The sequence below is a fragment of the Chlorocebus sabaeus genome, chromosome 12 (genome assembly GCF_047675955.1).
Source record: "Chlorocebus sabaeus isolate Y175 chromosome 12, mChlSab1.0.hap1, whole genome shotgun sequence".
In the NCBI taxonomy this organism is placed as follows: domain Eukaryota; kingdom Metazoa; phylum Chordata; class Mammalia; order Primates; family Cercopithecidae; genus Chlorocebus; species Chlorocebus sabaeus.
Genome location: NC_132915.1, coordinates 3,033,625 through 3,056,274, shown reverse-complemented (window position 1 = coordinate 3,056,274; position 22,650 = coordinate 3,033,625). Strand labels below are relative to the sequence as shown.

The 22,650-nt window shown below is 39.7% G+C and overlaps 1 protein-coding gene across 1 annotated transcript in view; it reads left to right on the top strand.

The window, feature by feature from the left end:
* Positions 1-22,650, top strand: part of LOC103219917 (contactin-associated protein-like 3) — a 234,107-nt gene that overhangs the window by 22,380 nt on the left and 189,077 nt on the right. Inside the window, 1 exon segment of the mRNA XM_073021415.1 lies at positions 4,473-4,583. Coding sequence (XP_072877516.1) covers positions 4,473-4,583 — 111 coding nt within the window.

Genomic DNA, 22,650 nt, shown 5'->3' with positions numbered 1-22,650 from the left:
TGTTTTGGAATAAATAGTAGTATCTAAGTGTTTTGCTCTTCTGTTTATTTCCTGTAACAGATATTTACACATCTCCCTCCCATGTTAGATTCTGGACTTCTTGAACCTAGAACCATGCCTCTCTTTATGCCCCATAATGCTTTCCACATGGTAGGTGCTCAATATACTTTTATTAAATAAGTGCAAGAATTAATATACTCAAATGAAATGCTGTTTTGAAAAGTGTATCATCTCTGTCTTAGGTAAGGGCAATTCCTCAAATTTATTTTTTAATCATTTCATATTCATGTGGTAAAAATTGTCTTAAACGAGCAGATCTGTGAATGCAGTGTTGATTTGTATACAGGAAGCCCATAGGCTAATTTTAATCTTATGCTGTCTTTCATAAACATAACACTACGAAATGGTTTCTGTCCCAAACCCTTCATAGGTAGCATGCTGGGAATCACAAAGCATGCTGGGAATACTTGTCAAGGAGAGGTGGGAAGCTGAGAGTGATGCCAGGCAGGGGTCAGGGGACAAATGAAGACCATAGAGTGGGGAGGGAGGAACCTAGGCAGAGCTAATCACCGAGACTAAATCAACAAGCCTAGGAAAGTGCAATGAGCCTAAAACTCTCTGGTCTACCATGCATCTTCAAGGTCGTTACTTGAGGTGGCTGCATGGAAGGTGGCAGGTGGGTTCCCCTATGGGTTTATCTCTACCTCTCTCTCAACCATGGTTGAGCCTTCACCTGAGTCACCACCCCATACTATGTTTATTCTCTGCATTTTCCAAATGCTTTTCTTCTTCAGACCTGCAAGTTGTAGTATGAATCCAGCTGCTACCCAGTTCAGCACATGTGATTTTTAAGGAAGTCCACCATTTTTGAACAGATATAAAATAACCCTGAATAAAACCTTTTATATCATTTTCAACCATGATCTTCTAGGAGAACAATAATGTAAAATTCACGTATGTAGCAATGAATCTCTGCCTTTAGATGGTGAGAATAAATATGAAATAATCAATACTTGTAACAGCACATTAAGACGCTGGAACCATCTATATTGAGCCAAGCACATGGAAATACAGTGAATCTTAACCAGATTTCCAAATAAGCTGAGGAAGAGGGAGATCCAGCCCCTGTAACACTTGTGGGGTGCCCACCGTATTTTCCCCTCTGCATCTCAGTAGTGTACAATTCTTTCTAGGAAGAAAGTGTTCACAGAATTCAAAATGATAGGAAGAAAACAATAAACTTAGGTACTGGATATGTTCTTTTATTTTATAAAATTTATTGCCCTTTTTTTTTTTTTTTTTTTTTTTTTTAAGACAGAGTCTCATTCTGTTGCCCAGGCTGGAGTGTAGTGGCACCATCTCGGCTCACTGCAACCTCTGCCTTCCGGGTTCAAGTGATTCTCCTGCTTCAGCCTCCTGGGTAGCTGTGACTACGGGCGCGTGCCACCACACCTAGCTAATTTTTTGTATTTTTAGTAGAGACGGGGTTTTTACCGTATTAGCCTGGATGGTCTAATCTCCTGACCTTGTGATCCACCTGCCTCAGCCTCCCAAAGTACTGAGATTACAGGTGTGAGCCACCATGTCCGAATTTATTGCCTTTCTAAAGGGCAAGATTTATTCAAGCCTGTGCCAGAAATTTTCTTCATTACAAGGTGACTATTTGGCAAACACGTGCTATTGACTCTTGAATTTTCCAAAGGCTAAATGGAAAATTTCAGTAATTTTGTTTCCAGCTGTCTTTACAGATTTATATTTGAACCTTAATCCTATTGGAAATCATCTGAAACTCGTGAAACACACAATTGGAAAATTAATTAGGGAGAAACCAAGGGAAAGAATAGCAATATTATCTATTACACCTATTTAGAACATTCTCTTGAGATCTGGTTATTATTTTTATTAGAGATGTGAATCTGTGATAACAGCTCTAGGCCTCTTGTGTTTGGACTTTAATAAATTTTACTCTGCTAACTTAGGAAGATTAAGTTTAATTAAATTTATTGGTTAATAATTCTCTTTTACATATTTAGTAAATATTCAGTTGAAGTTTGTTGAGCATGTGCTATCTTTCAGATTCTGCGCTAGGTATAGCGCCCACAAAGTTGGGAAAGACTTTATTGTGCCTTCAAGAGCTCATGATTCCACAGAGAGAGTTAGACATGTCAGCCAGGAATCCCAGGGCCAGGTGGGACGCCCAGTGCTATTTTATGCGTTGCATGATCCCGCAGGACGGAGACATCATGAGAACAGCTATCTTGCTTTTCTAATGTAAGAATAGATTTTATCCAAACAATGTCAATATTGCTTTAGATGTCCTTGGATTTGTTTTATTCTTTCCCTGAAAAACCAAGAGGAAAAAACATCAGGCAGACAGGCTTAGGAGCCACTCTTCCCTGAATGATGTCCCTCCTTCTTGGATCCTGCTGTGCCCACTCGGGGCCGTGTGGGACTTGTCTATAGATGGAGCAGAGCCTTAGTTGCCTTCTTGTACGTTAGCTTCTTCACAGTTTTAAAATGCCTTTTTAGAAAATGTAAGTAAAGTTCTTAGCCAGTTGGATTCATATTTATCTATTTTTCTTAGTCCACTATGAAGCATATTTGCTGACGTCTGAGAATTCTGACTACACAGTGTTATCCAGAGAGCGTGTGTGCTGGGGAAATCAAGAAAGCCTCTCTTGTGGCATAAACATTGAGGGGGACACTTTAAGGAAACCGTAGAGAAAGCAAACCTTTCTTAACAGCTCTGCACATTTCACTGGCTTCTTGCTGTGTGAAAATATGGAGTGCTCTTCATGCTAATGATGTGAAATGCGATTTCTTAGCTAGATTATGCTGCTCTTTATGTGGAAAAAATCCCAGTGTCTGACTCACCTATATAAATGTAACATTGTCACTTATAGGGAATATATAGAAAAATGTTTCTATATCAGTTACTCTGAATGTTTTACCAAGCAATGAAATACTATTCTCCCTATTGTAGAATAGGCGCTTCACAATGAGTTATTGAGTTTCTCTTTTGTCATGTCTTGAAGACATGTCACTGTCTTCATGGCAATGCATGCTTTTAGAAAAGCAGTTATAATTCCAGTATTTCTTTATGAAATGATATTCACTAGGCAAATTATGTGCACTTAATTTTCTTTCTGTTGTTGCAGTATCATGTACTCAACCAAACAAATCAGGAGAGACCCTGAATTACCTCTTATCTATCTCACTGAACATAGTTGACATTTTGCTGAGTCATAGGAATCTAGTTAATTCTGGTTGCTTTCTTTCTGTGACTTAACAAGTTGCTCAAAAAGAAAAAAAGTGTATACAAAATATGCAGTTCAGAATCATCTAATGATATATTCAAAGTGTAACGTTCCTCTTTCACAGAAATGTCCTAATGCATGACAGAAAACTTATGTCTAACATTATTAGATCAATAACCATGGTAGAAGAGGTACCCTTTTTATGAGAAAATATATGACATGCCTGAAAGTACAATGATTACAGGATTGGACTGTGGGACTGAGAGGTAACCTTTGGGGTGCTTCTGTTACCCATGGTTACACATAGGAACAGAGTTACCCAAGGTGGGAATGGTCCCAGGGGCTCCTCAAGTTTGACGGTGAACACCAGGAGCAGGAGGGCTCTGAGGGTCCTTATGGTCTTATGACAAATAAGGTGATATGGGTCAAACACTACTTAACCCCCAGCAATTCTTTTAGAACAGAGCTGAAGCAGTAGTCACCCTGAGGTGAGGGTGACATGCAGGGGTCCTTGGGTTGGAAAGGGCAGGGCAGGTTCCTGCAGTGCTCAAGTTATCAGGCAAAAAGGAGGAGCCTCCATCTCCTGTAGGCAAATGTCCCCCAGTGATTCCCTCTGAAGAGGTCTGCAGGGTGGGCTTTATTTAGTTCATCACTGCAGGTGTTGCCTTTCCTGGGTCCTGGCTTCACGCACTGAAAACTCTGACCTGAATACCTGGTGCACCTCACCTGTCTCATCCCCCACAGGTTCGGTGCAGGGGCACTGTGAGAATTTCTAGCCGCTCTTGAGGTTTGGACACAGAATTCACACTACCTCTGTGTGTGTGTACCTAAAGAACCTAAGCATCAAATTGAGTTTAAAGTCGTGTTGGATGGGTGGTGCACCCAGACATCCTGCAGAATTGAGAAAATGTGGGACATTAGGGAACTTTGAGGGCTAATGGACCTGTTTTGTGCCTTCGTTATGGTGGAGGTTACATGGCTGAATGCATTTGCCAAAACAAATAGAGCTGTACGCTTTTAAAAAATTAAATACATTCTCTGGAATTTTACTCTGTGTAAATTATAGTGCAATGTAAATTTTAAAAATTTAAAAGAATTAAAAATGGAGTGATGATTGCTATACATCCTAGAATATATTCATATATATTTTTGGACTATTATTTCTCCCAGGCTGCAATCTGCGTGTTAACCATGTCACGGTATTTTTCCCGGCAGCTGACTGTGATGCCCCACTGGCCTCTGCCTTGCCTAGGTCATCCTTCAGCAGCTCTTCAGAGCTGTCCAGCAGCCACGGCCCTGGGTTTTCGAGGCTCAATCGAAGAGATGGTGAGTCTGCCTTTTTCCTTGTATTGCTCCTTGGTGACTCTCATTGGATTTTCATTTAACAAAATAATTATAATTGATTAATACTTTGCAGAAGGAAATAAAATTCCGAATAAGCATATTTGTTCACTTTTGAAACTCCAAGAATGTGTATTTGACAGGAATAAATTGATCACTTCGGCTTCCTGGTCTTGCTGGGTCTCCCTTGGTACAATCTTTGTGTGCCTTGAATGAGTCACACTTGACTTTGTCAGTGTTTGAACTCTTTGTATACCCCTTGCAATATCTGAGTATTATTTGTGAAAGGCCTTAGATTCTGCCATGTCCTTTTTTTTTTCTTTTACCTTGGATTCTTTTTTTCTGCCACAGTATACATTTTGTTGTCCCAGATTATTTAATTATTCCTATTTGGATGAGAAAATAGGCAAAGTAAAGAAGCGTTTAAAAAGATTTTTATTATGTTTTAACTACAATTCTTAGTTTATTTCTTTTTATAGTGGACTTGATTCTCTCTTTAGCATCTACTGTAGAGAAGTAAGCCTGTGATGGTTTATTCATGCTCCACTGTGACGATTCCATTCATAGTTGTAAACATATCTCGTGAGGACTGTGTTTCTTTTACATATGCTTTAGCAGAAGTGCAGAAAATTGAATGTCGTCTTGCTGTGTAAATTAGAGGGAACTTTAAACACCAAATACATCGTGACAGGGAATCATCCTGGCATTTTCTGAGCACAAACTCAGGTGGAATGTCTTTGAATAAATTCTCAGAGGAAATTAAATTTACACTATTAATAAAATGTTTTTGTAGGCGTATATTAAAAAGATTCAAAAGTGTACACTGTATTTTAGGTAATTATGCTTTCTTATTTTCTTTTTGCCCTTGTTCTTTTTTTTTTTTTTTTTTTTGAGATGGAGTCTCGCTCTGTCACCCAGGCTGGAGTGCAGTGGCATGATCTGGGCTCACTGCAAGCTCTGCCTCCCGGGTTCACACCCTTCTCCTGCCTCAGCCTCCCGAGTAGCTGGGACTACAGGCGCCCACCACCACGCCCGGCTAATTTTTCATTTTTTTTTTTTTTTTAGTAGAGATGGGATTTTACCGTGTTAGCCAAGATGGTCTCGATCTCCTGACCTCGTGATCCACCCTCTTCAGCCTCCCAAAGTGCTGGGATTACAGGCGTGAGCCACCGTGCCCAGCCTCTTTTTTTTTTTTTAACTCCCTGTTGCATTTCTTGGTGTTTTCTGTATTTAAGCACATTTAGTGCATTATACATTGGCACAAATAAATATGTTCTGGCATTTGTTATAGGCAGTATGGTTATGAAACATGAGCAACTTAAGTTTTCATTTTTCTTTTTATTTTTCTTAAGTCTGTGATTTCGTTTGTTGCAGAGATTCGGGCTCTGTTTTGTTACTTTAGATTTTATTCCTGCAGAGACTCAGTGGATGGTCTTTATCATTGAAACAGTGACTAAGCCTGGGCACAGGGGATAAAGGAAAACAAGGGTAGTCTCAAGCCATAGCTCTTCTTGATGTCAAATCATATTTTGTCCTAAAGTACATGACTATGGCATTCTTTATCGTAGGGATCATTTTTATTCTTAGTTCACGTTCCTGTAACTCATCATGCAGAAAAGCATGATATCAATCTTAATAAAATTTATTTTCATGTTAATGAAGTTAGGAAAACAGGTCTATTTTATTACTTTAGCTAGCTACCAACTGAGTTTATTACAAATTCATTGTTGTTGCTTTTTTTAATTGGTTTTGACTTTTTTCTTCTCCCTCATGGTAGCCTGCAGTATTCATCAACGGAGTTCCAAATTGGGAGTGATTTATTGAAGGCTATAGATTATCTCTAGTGTTTTAATATTCTTTATTAGTTTCAGAATGGTCTATGGAAGAGTGACTGAACAAATGTTCTGATCATAAATAATTAAACTAACAAAAGATGACCCCCGTCTCAGATGTTAAAGCCTTTCTCCAGTGGAGTGTCAAGATCTCAGAGCTGAAAATTAGCAGGCAGAAAACAAGTAGTTTCCCAGTTGTGCAGCCCAGTGCCTTGTACCAATGCGATGGGAAGATGCCATGGAAACAGCTCAAGCCTTAGCCTGAGGGGTGAGAGGGGAAGAAGGTAGCTATGCATCCCATCTGGCCCAGTGTAAGGGGTCAAAATGGACTTTTTGGAGGTGTCTTTCTTTCTTTTTTTTTTTTTTTTTTTTGAGACGGAGTCTCATTCTGTCGCCCAGGCTGGAGTGCAGTGGTGCGATCTCCACTCACTGCAAGCTCCGCCTCCCGAGTTCACGCCATTCTCCTGCCTCAGCCTCCTGTGTAGCTGGGACTGCAGGCACCCGCCACCTTGCCCGGCTAGTTTTTTGTATTTTTTTAGTAGAGATGGGGTTTCACTGTGTTAGCCAGGATGGTCTCGATCTCCTGACCTCGTGGTCTGCCCGTCTTGGCCTCCCAAAGTGCTGGGATTACAGGCGTGAGCCACTGCGCCCGGCCAATGGAGGTGTCTTTCTTCATGCCTCTTGGATACCACACGTAAACTAGTTATTCCATGCCACTAAATGATGAACCCATAGGCCAAACAAGTTAATGCACTTTTATAAGCAACTTATTTAATTCCCTTTAATGGGGAAGACTCAATTTTTCCACCAAAGATTTCATAAGTTATGAAGTATAATCCAGAATTACTTTCAACTTGCAAAAATGCACTATCATGAATATTGCACAGATGGGATTGTAACTAATTGAATATGTTTTTGCTTTCCACATCTTCATAGTTAGAATTTCAGTACAGCCTCTAACATGGTATTGGTTAGTTTGAGGGTAAAGTGACCTGTTGTAATTCTTTTTTTTTTTTTTTGAGGTGGAGTCTTGCCCTGTTGCCAGGCTGGAGTGCAGTGGCGCAATCTTGGCTCACTGCAACCTCTGCCTCCTGGGCTCAAGTGTTTCTCCTGCCTCAGCCTCCCAAGTAGCTGGGACTACAGGTGCCTGCCACCACGCCCAGCTAATTTTTGTATTTTTAGTAGAGACGGGGTTTCACCATGCTGGCCAGGATGATCTCAATCTCCTGACCTCGTGACCCACCTGCCTTGGCCTCCCAAAGTGCTAGGATTATAGGCGTGAACCACCACGCCTGGCCAACCTGTTGTAAATATAAGAGACTAAGGGTCAGTGTGCATTTCTATACCTTTCACATTGCGTCACTTGAAGCTAAGAAGAACTCTGTGGTATATTACATGTAAAAACAAGATGTGCCATTGAAACCTTTTAATTATTTTAACATATGTTTGTTATTCCTTTTTCTGTAACTTCTTCTGACACTAATTGAAAATTTCGCCTGCCTGTCTCTGTAGACTCCACCTCTGAGTGGAGTCTGACAGCTGTCTGACAGCTTTGAAGAGAGCAGTGGATCTCCCAGCATGGAGGTTGAGATCTGAGAACGGACAGACTGCCTGCTCAAGTGGGTCCCTGACCCCTGAGTAGCCTAACTGGGAGACATCTCCCACTAGGGGCAGACCGACACTTCACACTTCACACAGCGGGTACACCCCTGAGATGAAGCTTCCAGAGCAAGAATCAGACAGCAGCACTCTGTTCAGCAATGTTCTATCTGCTGCAGCCTCTGCTGCTGATACCCAGGCGAACAGGGTCTGGAGTGCACCTCAGGCAATCTCCAGCAGACGTACAGCTGAGGGTCCTGACTGTTAGAAGGAAAACTAACGAGCAGAAAGGACACCCACACCAAAACCCCATCAGTATGTCACCAGCATCAAAGACCAAAGGCAGATAAAACCACAAAGATGGGGGAAAAGCAGGGCAGAAAAGCTGGAAATTCAAAAAATCAGAGTGCATCTCCCGCTCCAAAGAAACGCAGCTCATCGCCAGTAACAGATCAAAGGTAGACAGAGAATGACTTTGACGAGTTGAGAGGAGAAGGCTTCAGTCAATCAAACTTCTCAGAGCTAAAGGAGGAACTACGTACCCAGTGCAAAGAAACTAAAAATCTTGAAAAAAGAATGGAAGAATGGATAACTAGAATAATCAATGCAGAGAAGGCCATAAACGAACTGACAGAGATAAAAACCATGACATGAGAAATACGTGACAAATGCACAAGCTTCAGTAACCGACTCGATCAACTGGAAGAAAGAGTATCAATGATTGAAGATCAAATGAATGAAATGAAGCGAGAATAGAAGTCTAGAGAAAAAAAAGGGAAAAGAAATGAACAAAGCCTCCAAGAAATATGGGATTATGTGAAAAGATCAAATCTACGTCTGATGGGTGTGCCTGAAAGTGAGGGGGAAAATGGAACCAGGTTGGAAAACACTCTTCAGGATATCATCCAGGAGAACTTCCCCAACCTAGTAGGGCAGGCCAACATTCAAATTCAGGAAATACAAAGAAGGCCACAAAGATACTCCTCTAGAAGAGCAACTCCAAGACACATAATTGTCAGATTCACCAAAGTTGAAATGAAGGAAAAAATATTAAGGGCAGCCAGAGAGAAAGGTCGGGTCACCCACAAAGGGAAGCCCATCAGACTAACAGCGGATCTCTCGGGAGAAACTCTACAAGCCAGAAGAGAGTAGCGGCCAATATTCAACATTCTTGAAGAAAAGAATTTTCAACCCAGAATTTCACATCCAGCCAAACTAAGTTTCATAAGTGAAGGAGAAATAAAATCCTTTACAGACAAGCAAATGCTTAGAGATTTTGTCACTACCAGGCCTGCCCTACAAGAGATCCTGAAGGAAGCACTAAACATGGAAAGGAACAACCGGTACCAGCCACTGCAAAAACATGCCAAAATTTAAAGACCATTGATGCTAGGAAGAAACTGCGTCAACTAACGAGCAAAATAACCAGCTAATATCACAATGACAGGATCAAGGTCACACATAACAATATTAACCTTAAATGTAAATGGACTAAATGGTCCAATTAAAAGACATAGACTGGCAAATTGGATAAAGAGTCAAGACCCATCAGTTTGCTGTATTCAGGAGACCCATCTCACATGCAGAGACACACATCGGCTCAAAATAAAGGGATGGAGGAAGATCTACCAAGCGAATGGAGAACAAAAAAAAGCAGGGGTTGCAATCCTAGTCTCTGATAAAACAGACTTTAAACCATCAAAGATCAAAAGATACAAAGAAGGCCATTATATAATGGTAAAGGGATCAATTCAACAGGTAGAGCTGACTATCCTAAATATATATGTGCCCAATACAGGAGCACCCAGATTCGTAAAGCAAATCCTTAGAGACTTACAAAGAGACTTAGACTCCCATACAATAATAATGGGAGACTTCAACACCCCACTGTCAACATTAGACAGATCAACAAGACAGAAAGTTAACAAGGATATCCAGGAATTGAACTCAGCTCTGCACCAAGCGGACCTAATAGTGTTCTACAGAACTGTCCACCCCAAATCAACAGAATATACATTCTTCTCAGCACCACATCGCACTTATTCCAAAATTGACCACATAGTTGGAAGTAAAGCACTCCTCAGCAAATGTACAAGAACAGAAATTATAACAAACTGTCTCTCAGATCACAGTGCAATCAAACTAGAACTTAGGACTAAGAAAATCAATCAAAACCACTCAACTACATGGAAACTGAACAACCTGCTCCTGAATGACTACTGGGTACATAACGAAATGAAGGCAGAAATAAAGATGTTCTTTGAAACCAATGAGAACAAAGATACAACATACCAGAATCTCTGGGACACATTTAAAGCAGTGTGTAGAGGGAAATTTACAGCACTAAATGCCCATAAGAGAAAGCTGGAAAGATCTAAAATTAACACCTAACATCACAGTTAAAAGAACTAGAGAAGCACGAGCAAACACATTCAAAAGCGAGCAGAATGCAAGAAATAACTAAGATCAGAGCAGAACTGAAGGAGATAGAGACACAAAAAAACCTCCAAAAAAATCAGTGAATCCAGGAGCTGGTTTTTTGAAAAGATCAACAAAATTGATAGGCCGCTAGCAAGACTAATAAGCAAGAAAAGAGAGAAGAATCAAATAGACACAATAAAAAATGATAAAGGGGATATCACCACCGACCCCACAGAAATACAAACTACCATCAGAGAATACTATAAACATCTCTACGCAAATAAACTAGAAAACCTAGAAGAAATGGATAATTTCCTGGACACTTACACTCTCCCAAGACTAAACCAGGAAGAAGTTGAATCCCTGAATAGACCAATAGCAGCCTTTGAAATTGGGACAATAATTAATAGCCTACCAACCAAAAAAAGTCCAAGACCAGATGGCTTCACAGCCGAATTCTACTGGAGGTACAAGGAGGAGCTGGTACCTATTCCTTCTGAAACTATTCCAATCAATGGAAAAAGAGGGAATCCTCCCAACTCATTTTATGAGGCCAGCATCATCCTTGTACCAAAGCCTGGCAGAGACACAACAAAAAAAGAGAATTTTAGACCAATATCCCTGATGAACATCGATGCAAAAATCCTCAATAAAATACTGGCAAACCAAATCCAGCAGCACATCAAAAAGCTTATCCACCATGATCAAGTGGGCTTCATCCCTGGGATGCAAGGCTGGTTCAACATACGCAAATCAATAAACGTAATCCAACATATAAACAGAGCCAAAGACAAAAACCACATGATTATCTCAATAGAGGCAGAAAAGTACTTTGACAAAATTCAACAGCCCTTCATGCTAAAAACTCTCAATAAATTCGGTATTGATGGAACATATCTCAAAATAATAAGAGCTATTTATGATAAACCCACAGCCAATATCATACTGAATGGGCAAAAACTGGAAGCATTCCCTTTGAAAACTGGCACAAGACAGGGATGCCCTCTCTCACCACTCCTATTCAACATAGTGTTGGAAGTTCTGGCTAGGGCAATCAGGCAAGAGAAAGAAATAAAGGGTATTCATTTAGGAAAAGAAGAAGTCAAATTGTCTCTGTTTGCAGATGATATGATTGTATATTTAGAAAACCCCATCATCTCAGCCCCAAATCTCCTTAAGCTGATAAGCAACTTCAGCAAAGTCTCAGGATACAAAATTAATGTGCAAAAATCACAAGTATTCTTATACACCAGTAACAGACAAAAAGAGAGCCAAATCATGAATGAACTTCCATTCACAATTGCTTCAAAGAGAATAAAATACCTCAGAATCTAACTTACAAGGGATGTAAAGGACCTCTTCAAGGAGAGCTACAAACCACTGCTCAGTGAAATAAAAGAGGACACAAACAAATGGAAGAACATACCATGCTCATGGATAGGAAGAATCAATATTGTGAAAATGGCTATACTGCCCAAGGTAATTTATAGATTCAATGCCATTCCCATCAAGCTACTAATGACTTTCTTCACAGAATTGGAAAAAACTGCTTTAAAGTTCATATGGAACCAAAAAAGAGCCCGCATTGCCAAGACAATCGTAAGCCAAAAGAGCAAAGCTGGAGGCATCACACTACCTGCCTTCAAACTAAACTACAAGGCTACAGTAACCGAAAGAGCATAGTACTGGTACCAAAACAGAGAGATAGACCAATGGAACAGAACAGAGCCCTCAGAAATAATACCACACATCTACAGCCGTCTGATCTTTCACAAACCTGAGAAAAACAAGAAATGGGGAAAGGATTCCCTATTTAATAAATGGTGCTGGGAAAATTGGCTAGCCATGAGTAGAAAGCTGAAACTGGATCCTTTCCTTACTCCTTATACGAAAATTAATTCAAGATGGATTCGAGACTTAAATGTTAGACCTAAAACTATAAAAACCCTAGAAGAAAACCTAGATAATACCATTCAGGACATAGGCATGGGCAAGGACTTCATGTCTAAAACACCAAAAGCAACAGCAACAAAAGCCAAAATTGACAAATGGGATCTAATTAAACTAAAGAGCTTCTGCACAGCAAAAGAAACTACCATCAGAGTGAACAGGCAACCTACAGAATGGGAGAAAATTTTTGCAGTCTACTTATCTGACAAAGGGCCAATATCCAGAACCTACAAAGAACTCAAACAAATTTACAAGAAAAAAACAACCCCATCAAAAAGTGAGCAAAGGATATGAACAGACATTTATCAAAAGAAGACATGCATACAGCCAACAGACACATGAAAAAATGCTCATCATCACTGGCCATCAGAGAAATGCAAATCAAAACCACAATGAGATACCATCTCACACCAGTTAGAATGGCAATCATTAAAAAGTCAGGAAACAACAGGTGCTGGAGAGGATGTGGAGAAATAGGAACACTTTTATACTGTTGGTGGGATTGTAAACTGGTTCAACCATTGTGGAAAACAGTATGGAGATTCCTCAAGGATCTAGAACTAGAAATACTATATGACCCAGCCATCCTATTACTGGGTATATACCCAAAGGATTATAAATCATGCTGCTATAAAGACACATGCACACGTATGTTTATTGTGGCACTATTCACAATAGCAACGACTTGGAATCAACCCAAAAGTCCATCAGTGACAGACTGGATTAAGAAAATGTGGCACATATACACCATGGAATACTATGCAGCCATAAAAAAGGATGAGTTCGTGTCCTTTGTAGGGATATACATGCAGCTGGAAACCATCATTCTCAGCAAACTATTGCAAGAACAGAAAACCAAACACCACATGTTCTCACTCATAGGTGGGAATTGATCAGTGAGATCACTTGGACTCTGAAAGGGGAACATCACATACCAGGGCCTATTATGGGGACGGGGGAGGGGGGAGGGATGGCATTGGGAGTTATACCTGATTTAAATGACGAGTTGATGGATGCTGATGAGTTGATGGGTGCAGCACACCAACATGGCACAAGTATGTATATGTAACAAACCTGCACGTTGTGCACATGTACCCTAGAACTTAAAGTATTAAAAAAAAAAAAAATTCGGGAAATTGACAGTTAATTTTAAATTATTTTAAATTAATATAAATGTGTAAACTATGAGAATTCAAATGGTACACTAGCACATAGTAAATTCTTAACATTTTGAAATAAATAATGAATGATCTATATTAGGAAATGAAATCTTTATATGATGTATACATACAATTGTAGAACTTGGTTTTCTCCATGATCAATAATTGGCTTTCAGAGGCAACTTAATTATGCAATGTTTGTCATTAGTTTTATTATACTTTACAATAAATGGATCGATGCTTTGTTTAGTTGACAAATATAGACATAGGTGAATTAGTTTTACCTTTTTCCTTAGGCCTGTCTGCTCATGTGCTTATAGCTGTGTCTGTGTCAAATGAATTTGTGAAAATATAATCTCTTATTTTAGACTATTTCAACAATTAATAAACACTGTGAAGTTATTATTCCATGACTGAGATGAAAACCCAGCCGTTTTGGGGTATCATTCACATGCTGGCTAAAGACATACATTTATTTGTGCATTTGCTGCTCTGTGTCTCCTCTGCATATATTATATTAGCAGTTTCAGTTTAAAGTTTATTTTTTTGTAATTCCAATTGCTTGCTTCTTATGCTGGTTGTCGTATGAATATGCCTTTCTAAGATTAGGATAAAACACTCTTCTTGGTGTTTTCTTTCAGTCCTATCTTGGGTTATTTTTAATCAAAATGCCAGGCTGAGGTCAACTGATTGTAATTTGTTTATAAGGAAAAGAATGGAAGGTGACCTGAAGAATTTTCTCCCCCTCCCTTTAGCAAAAAGTATTTATTCTTATTTTGAAATGAGAAATTCCTTCAGAATTTCCCAAGATCAAAGAGGGCTATCTCACTGACCTCTAAGACCCTGTTTCTTCATCTGTAACTTGGCTAGTCTTGTCCAAAAGAGGCCCCCTGTGGGTTGGAATTGCATTTAGTTTTAAAGAAACAATTATGCAGAAAGTGCTTCTTCCATCTTATTAAAATTTCAAACTTAGAAGAAAAGGCGTCTGAAGTTTCCAAGTAGAACTATGAAGACCTAGTGTTTTTAGTATCCCATAAGTAAGCATTCTAGCATAAGGGAGACTGGTTGCTCATTGAGTGTTGTCTTGGCCACTCACAGACCAGCACATGATGAGTGTAAGATAAACTCTTTAGTCTAAAGAGAAAAAACATAAGACTCTGCAGCTGTAACCATGTCTACTGACCCAAGCTGGAATGCTTTAGTGTATTGTGTCACCTAGTTAAGTTTTAGGATTTCCCTCCCCACTTATAAGTTTGCCACCTCAGGCTAAAGAAATATGGGATATTAAGGAGAATTGGTAAGAGAGAAAGGGCAAGAATTTGGAAATGCAAAACCTAGACAAGGTAGAAATGATTAACTGGAGTCGGGGAAGAATTAATAGCATATTAATATCAACATCATTATGGCCTACACCCATCTATCATGCTCTCTAGTATTGTGTCCAAGGTCCTTAGATGGTCACTGTCTTATTATATCCCTGATCACACTAGCTTCACCAGACTTTCAGGTCACCCAGGAGCTACATCTCTTAGACAGCAGAATATTAAGATAATGAAAAACAATAATAAGTTATGACAGTGTGTGAAAAACATGAAAAAGATTTTATATTCTCTCATGATAGATGTAATTCAAGATGCTGCTGCAATAAATTAAAATATATATATGCTTTTTTGCAAAGATAACCCAGGTGTTTTCATGGTCTAACGAAGTTAGACAGTATTGTTATTCGTGGCTTGACGCCTCTACAGTTGCTCCTTGTTAAAGTCACAAAGTGAACGTACAATAACTAACCATGCGTTAGACCCAAGGAGAGTTTGAGAATTTTTTCAAGGGGCCTTCACTAATGAAGCAAACTGTCTTATTTGGGGATCTATAAGCAGCAAAGATAAACATTGCCTTAGACATTTCTGTTGAAATGGCATAAAACACATGGATTACTTAGCGCTTCAGGGGGTTTTAAATACTTGGAAACAATGCAGTGAACACAGATATTACTGTGAAGAACATTTCAGCAAATGAGATTACAAAATGGATGAAACCAAAGAAGTGTCTCATGTTTATAGCTTCTCACCTGAAGAGATTTAACTATATGGGTGGACCTCATCAACATTCGAAACTTTCTTTCCGTAGAATTTTAGGACCTTCTGGGAAGATGCATGACAGATGCATGCCATTGTCACTGGCGTGGGTCACTGTGGAAACTGCCCTAATGAGGCCATTATGCTGCCTACTTGTGATACTTGGTTGTGAGCTGATGACAATATTGTATAGAAAATAGACACTCAAGCTGTTGAAGAATTTTACAGGTTGACATCCGTTATCACTTAGAACTCTTCTCTCAGTTTTCTGAGTGAATGAGAACTGTGTTTAAAAAGATACTTTCTGCCTCATTTCTTCTCCAGTTATTTTGAAAAAGCTCAGGTACTGATTTCTTAGGGAAAGAGGAATGCAGGGAAACTGGAGGCAGGAATTTGTGCTGCACACAACCTAGCCACGACTCTGGGTGCGCCAGCCCTTCAGATCTGGGCAGGTTAGCATTTGCCCAGGTATTGGGCCGCTTGTGTGGCTCCACAGAACAAAGATGGGGAAGCAGAGGCATAAGGTTGCCTTATAACACAGCACACAGCCTTCCAGGAGTGGATACACACTTTCTTCCTATTCTTAGCACAAATAATTACCTCAACTTAACAGAAAAAATAGCAATCTGTGCCTGATTGTCCTGAAAATGTTTCATTAATTTACTTGTATTCAGTGAATATCAAACCATAGTTAGTGTTTTTTCAGTGAGTACAGAAAACATATTTGGTGGGTTGTTTTCCGTCTTAAGAGTGTAAATATTGTAGGGCCAAAGACTTAGTTATCTTTTTGATGCAATAAACCTACAGAGGATAGATTCCAGTGTCAGTAAGACAAAGAGTTTCTGCTTCTGTGAGGAAGTAAGTTTGCTCTGTGCACACACACATAGAAAAAATGGTCAAAAGTTGCTTTTACAAAATCCAATAATCAATTTGTTACATTAGTATCTTACTCCATGAAGATCACAGTATATGAATACAAAATAATATGTATGAATGTTGGATGATTTGTGGGAAAAAAATCTTATAGTCATCACTCCATCCTTTTTCCAAATTCTGTGTATTGTCTCTGAAACAGTTCTTGCTTGTGATTCTTCTACATCATTTCCATGGATCTCACCCTCAGCTCAGTCTCTTCATGTCTCACTTGGATTATTTTGAAAGCCCCATCATTGAACTTCAACTTTTGAAGCTTTCCCTAATTAAATAAATGCTTAGCAAAGTCCTCAGTTAATGTTCTTTGAAGTGCTATTCTGTTCTTGTCCCATGCTCAGTTGACGAGTCTCAGACACTAACTCCCTGCATAAAGCAGTTCTCAAATTCACAAGCCACCTAACGCCCCCCACCATACATAACAAGGTGGTCTAGTAAATTTTGGAGTAAAGGAAATACATATTTCACAAAGTCAAAATGTAAGATCAATTACAATTCAGCTAATATTTAATTAAGAGGATGTGAGGCATCTCAGTGAATGCATTTTTAGCCGTTGTTACTAAATTTCAGAAAGTTCCTGCTTTATGGAAATGAATCAGTGACTCTAAATTGTTCTTTGAGGTATAAAACAAAGGTAGTAACAGAAATACAAATTTCACAATCTGGACTAGAAAACATTGCTAGTGACCACAACTCAAATACAAATATAAAAAGCATCTTTATTAACCTGGGGTAAAAGCCTCTCTGCGTGGGACAGTTTTACCCAGGCAACTGAACAGGCGGTGTGGGATGAATGTTTGAAAATTGGAACTTACTTGGACCCGCTCATCCCCATTTTCCATGCCTGCTGTGCACTTGGCGCCAGACAGGGACATGATGTCGTCAATATTTTCAGTTTTCAAACAAAACTGGGATAATCTAATATTTTCTGGAATAACCATAGAATAATGTTTTCCAGTGTGAACTTGGTGAATTTTATGAATGAAAGAGAAGCAGATATTGGATCCACACAGCCATCATTGAAGATGGCACACTTAACAGCAAAAACTAATGTGCAGGACTGGGCACGGTAGCTCACACCTGTAATCCCAGCACTTTGGGAGGCTGAGGCGGTTGGATCGCCTTGAACCCGGGAATTGGAGACCAGCCTGGGCAACGTCAAAACCCTGTCTCTATTAAAAAAAGAAAGAAAAAATGTTTCAGGCCACTGTTATGGCCTAGGAATGTTTAAAGTCCATCACAAAGTTAGTATTTTGCTTGGAGGGGCAAGTAGAATGAGCTTTTGGAAAGTTTCTTTAACAATTCTTTGATCTAGTAATTCCTGAAAACCTTGGAGGCTGGTGAAAATACTTTTTCATGTAAGGATGAATCATTCTGTGAGTCCTGGTGCAAGTCAGCCAGAAACTCATGATGGGAACTTTTGGTCTAAGGAATGGAAGGACATGAGGTTTAAAATGGAAATAAAAACTTTCTTCACGACTCTGATAATTTCTTTAAAGGCAATTTCTGTGTGGGATGACCTGTACAATTAACAAATGACCCTGGATTCAAAGCTCACTGAAATCTTTAGCCGGTGCCGTCAGACCTCAGTCTTTGCTCATAACTCAGATTGTCTTGAGTCTTATGTGTAGAGAAAAGGGGATCATTGCAGAGACTATGAACCGAGGCATTAATCTTCACTTCTGAAGTCCAAAAGTATCTCTTGGGTCTGAGGCAGAAAAAGTTTGAAAGGGAATTGAGCAGGCTAAAGGTGTTTCAACTTTTCTGCTATCCCACAGACTGGGAACCCTCAGCAAGACTGTATGATGGGATGCGTAGGGAGGTAGGGACTGCCCTGAAGCTCTGCTCTCAAGCAGAGCCCTGCCGGTGGTGGCTTAATGGAAGTCTTCACTGAAGCTCAGGGATCTAAGTGTGTAGTGGAAAGGAGACCGCCAGTCTCCAAGAGCAGCCTGCATGGCATCCTGATTGCGGTGCGGCACATTCAGTGACAGGACTGGACGCCCTGCAGCAGCTTTGGTGGCCCGTGAGGACAGCCCCAGTTATCCAAGGACACCTTGAGGTACCAAAGGCAGGTGAGCAAGGCCGTGTTCCTGCCTGAGGTCTAGCACGGGGAGGAGAAAGGAGCACCAAAACGTTGTGGAGAGCCCTGTTCCAGCCTGGGATGGGAGGACTTGGCTCCATCAGCAGCCGGTCGCCATTCCTGAGGACGGTGCAGTGCTGACCTCTTCTTGGGGCTTGAACACACTTCCCTCCCTGCTTTACCAAGGCAACCAGCAAAGCCAGAAGAGACCAGAGTTAACTCTGGGGATGAAGGGGAAGTAAAATTCCCCTGAAGGAATTTTCAAGGGACTGTGATCAATACAGACATGAACTGACAGGCTTATCCCTTAACTGGACAGAGACACCTGCTGTGACTACTTTCAGTCTCCATTATCGGACAGAATTCCAGCTCCTAGCAGAAAGCTTTCTGGGTTATGGAAACATGAAGTTACATTTTCCCTCATGAGTTTGTGATTTAAAAATTTATACCTGCTGAATGATTCTGACGAATTTGCTCAAGCGGCTTTCGTCAGGGTTACAGTCAGTATCTCCTGTAGCCTCAAAGTAATGTGATGTTGTTGAGGATGGCTTAAAGTTTTCTTAAAAAGTCTGAAACGTGATGCAGAATGCTTGCATCAAAAGAGTTTTACATTTTCCCCACACTTGTACTTACTAGAGCCAAGTACATCAAAGGTGTGGGTTAAAACCCATGATACGGGAAACTCTGACAGTTGTGATAACATGGACGAACCTGGAGGACTTTATGTTAAGTGAAATAAGCCAGGCACAGAGAGACAAATACCGTATAGTCTCATTTACACATGGAATCTAAAGAAAGTGCTCACAAAAGTAGAGAGTAGAACGGTGGTTACCAGAGGCTAGAGGAGAGGGTGGTTAGGGAAAGGGGAGATGTTGGTAAATAGGTACATAATTTTGGGTAGATAGGAATAATAATTTCTAGTGTTCTTTTGCACAGCATAGCGAATATAGTTAATGATAAGTGTTGTCTGTTTTGAAATATATGAGAGGATTTTAACTGTTCTCACCACTAAAAAAAGTTATATATTTGAGGTGACGATATGCTAATTAGCCTGATTTGATCATTTTACAGTGTATGCATGTATCCAGACATCATATTGCACCTCATAAAAATGTACAATTATTATTCATCAATTAAAAATAAAATTTAAACACGGGAGTTAGCAAACTTTTTCTGTAAACAGATGGAAAATGATTTTGGTATTGTGGACCATGTGAGGTCTCTGTTACATTTCTTTTTTTTCTTCTTTCTTTCTCTGTCTTGCCTCCCTCCCTCCCTTCCTCCTTCTCCTTACTTCCTTCCTTCTCTCTTTTTTTCTTTTCCCCTCTTCTCTCTTTCTCTTTTCTTTTGTTCTCTTGCCCAGGTTTGGAGTGCAGTGGCAAGATCACAGCTCAGTGTAGCCTCAGCCTCCCTGGGCTCAGGTAATCCTCCCACCTCAGCCTCCCGAGTAGCTGGGACCACAGTCACATGTCATAACACCCAGAGAACTTCTGTGTTTTTTGTAAAGATGGGGTCTCATTATATTGCTCGAGCTGGTCTTGAATTCCTGGGCTCAAGCAATCCACCCACCTCAGTGTCCCAAAATGTTGGAATTACAGGCCTGAGCCACCATACCCAGCCCCCCCCTTTGTTTTTTTAAACACAACACTTGACAAATGTAAAACCATTCTTAGTTCTCTGGCTATATAAAGCAGGTCATAATCTAGATTTTGGCTGCCAGACCTAATCTAGATTTTTACTAAGCCTGCGCACTAAGTATGTCTAGCACTTTGCCTTCAAAAGCTCTCATAGCATTTATCACATGCCAGTGTGCTTACTAGGTATTGTATACTTTTCTTACGCTTTGTGCAATTCTAACTTCCTTGAAGGAAGGGTGCTATCTTATCCTTACTGATTAGGAATAAGTTTGGAATCATCCAGGCTCTACCCGTTACTAGCTGTGTGACTTTGGACAAATTCCTTTATCTCCTTGAGTTTTTGTTTCCTCGGTTATAAAATGGTATTAGTAAAGTACCTATCATGAAATAGTTAACTTGAGTAAAATAGGTTGTGAAGATTAAATGAATTAATACACATACAATAGTTAGGTTATGTTACACCAATGTTCAGAGCAGGTGTATCCACAAGAGCCAAAAGAGAAACAAACCAAATGTCCATTGATGGGTAAATGGAGAAGCCTAGTGCAGTGTAGGGAGAAAATTCTGGCCTGTACTGTAACACAGATGAGCTTTCAAGACATTGTGCTGAGGGAAATAAGCCAGACACAAAAGGACAAATATTACATTATTCCATTTATATGAGGTACCTAGAGTAGTCAAATTCATAGAGACAAGAAATAGAAGAGTGGTTGGCAGGGGCTGGTAATGGGGTTATTGTTCAGTGGGTTCGGGAGTTTTCATTTGGGAAAATGAAAAAGCTCTAGAGATGGTTGATAGTGGTGGTTGCACAGCGTGAATGTACTTAATGCTACTGAACTTTACATAAAAAACAATTCAAATAGTAAATTTCGTATGATGTGTTTTTCCCATAATTAAAAAATTAGTATATGATCTGATCCAAAGTAGCTAAAATCTACTGAGTGCTGCTGAAGCAAAAATTATAATTAGTAGTTTTTTGTTTTGTTTTGCTTCGTTTTGAGACGGAGTCTCGCCTTGTTGCCCAAGCTGGAGTGCAGTGGCGTGATCTCAGCTCACTGCAAGCTCTGCCTCCCGGGTTCAAGCGATTCTCCTGCCTCAGCCTTCTGAGTAGCTGGAATTACAGGTGCACGCCACCACGCCTGTCTAAGTTTTTGTATTTTTAGTACAGACGGGTTTCGCCATGTTGGCCAGGGTGCTGTCAACTCCTGACCTCGTGGTCTGCCTGCCTTGGCCTCCCACAGTGCTGGGATTACAGGCGTGGCCCCTGCGCCCAGCAATTAGTAGTATCAACAGTGGGAGTAAAAGTGGCAGTTAAGCACATTGTTTCACAACATCTAGCTCAGAGCCATCAAAAAGCAAACATTAAATAATATGGATAGATGGAATTAAACTTAAGCTTCTGTAGTAGAATAATTCAGAATAAAACAGGAAATAATGCCAGGTAGTGTCAGTTGTTACCAAATAAATGTCCAAACTCTGAAAGAACTTGTTGAATTAGGTTATGGCAGCCCACGGTGTGGGGTGGGGGGCTGTCAGGTGATGTTTAAGTAGTTTACATAGCCTGCATCCCCTGTGGTTCCATTTAAATTGGCCACCACACTGCCAGGCATATGACATTGGCAACTTAAACTCGACAGTGAAACCTCTAAGAATAAGATTAATGCATTTCTAATTCTCTGTGTCACAATTATTCGATTTTAAAAAACAGGAAAATATCAAAAATCTTATTATAAAATGGCTGTACCAGTTTTACTTTCTATATTATAAATGCAATATGGCTTTTGGTGCATTTAAATTAATTTTATAAGAGTCCCAATCAGCTGATGAGTAGTTTTAGAATTGTTCCTATAATTGTCAACTTGGAGAGCCCTTCACTATTTTATTCATACTTCACTGAAAATTAAAGTTCAATTTCATGCCTAATTTTATACATAATGTGTTGTAAAACATCACCATTTCGGATTATACCTTCCAGTAGGATATGTATGTGTGTTTTCTATTTATAACTAGCTGACACAGGACCATTCTAATAATCCCATTTGATTTTTCTATTTATCAGTAGATATAACAATCTCCCTTTGGTTCAGATTGAAAAAATGTAAAATGATGATGATTGTTGACTGTGCTGATATTCTTTGCATACCATTATTTTAGCTTTAAACTATTTTTTAAGTGTGGTCCAATGCAAAAGCTGCTTAAGACTGATACCCCAGTCTCCATGATATGATTATTATGTATTGCATGCCTGTATCAAAATATCTCATGTACTCCATAAATATATATACCTAGTATATACCCACAAAAATTGAAAAGGAAAATAAACCAGAAAAAAGTCAGATTTTTTATATCATAGAGTTAAAATTTT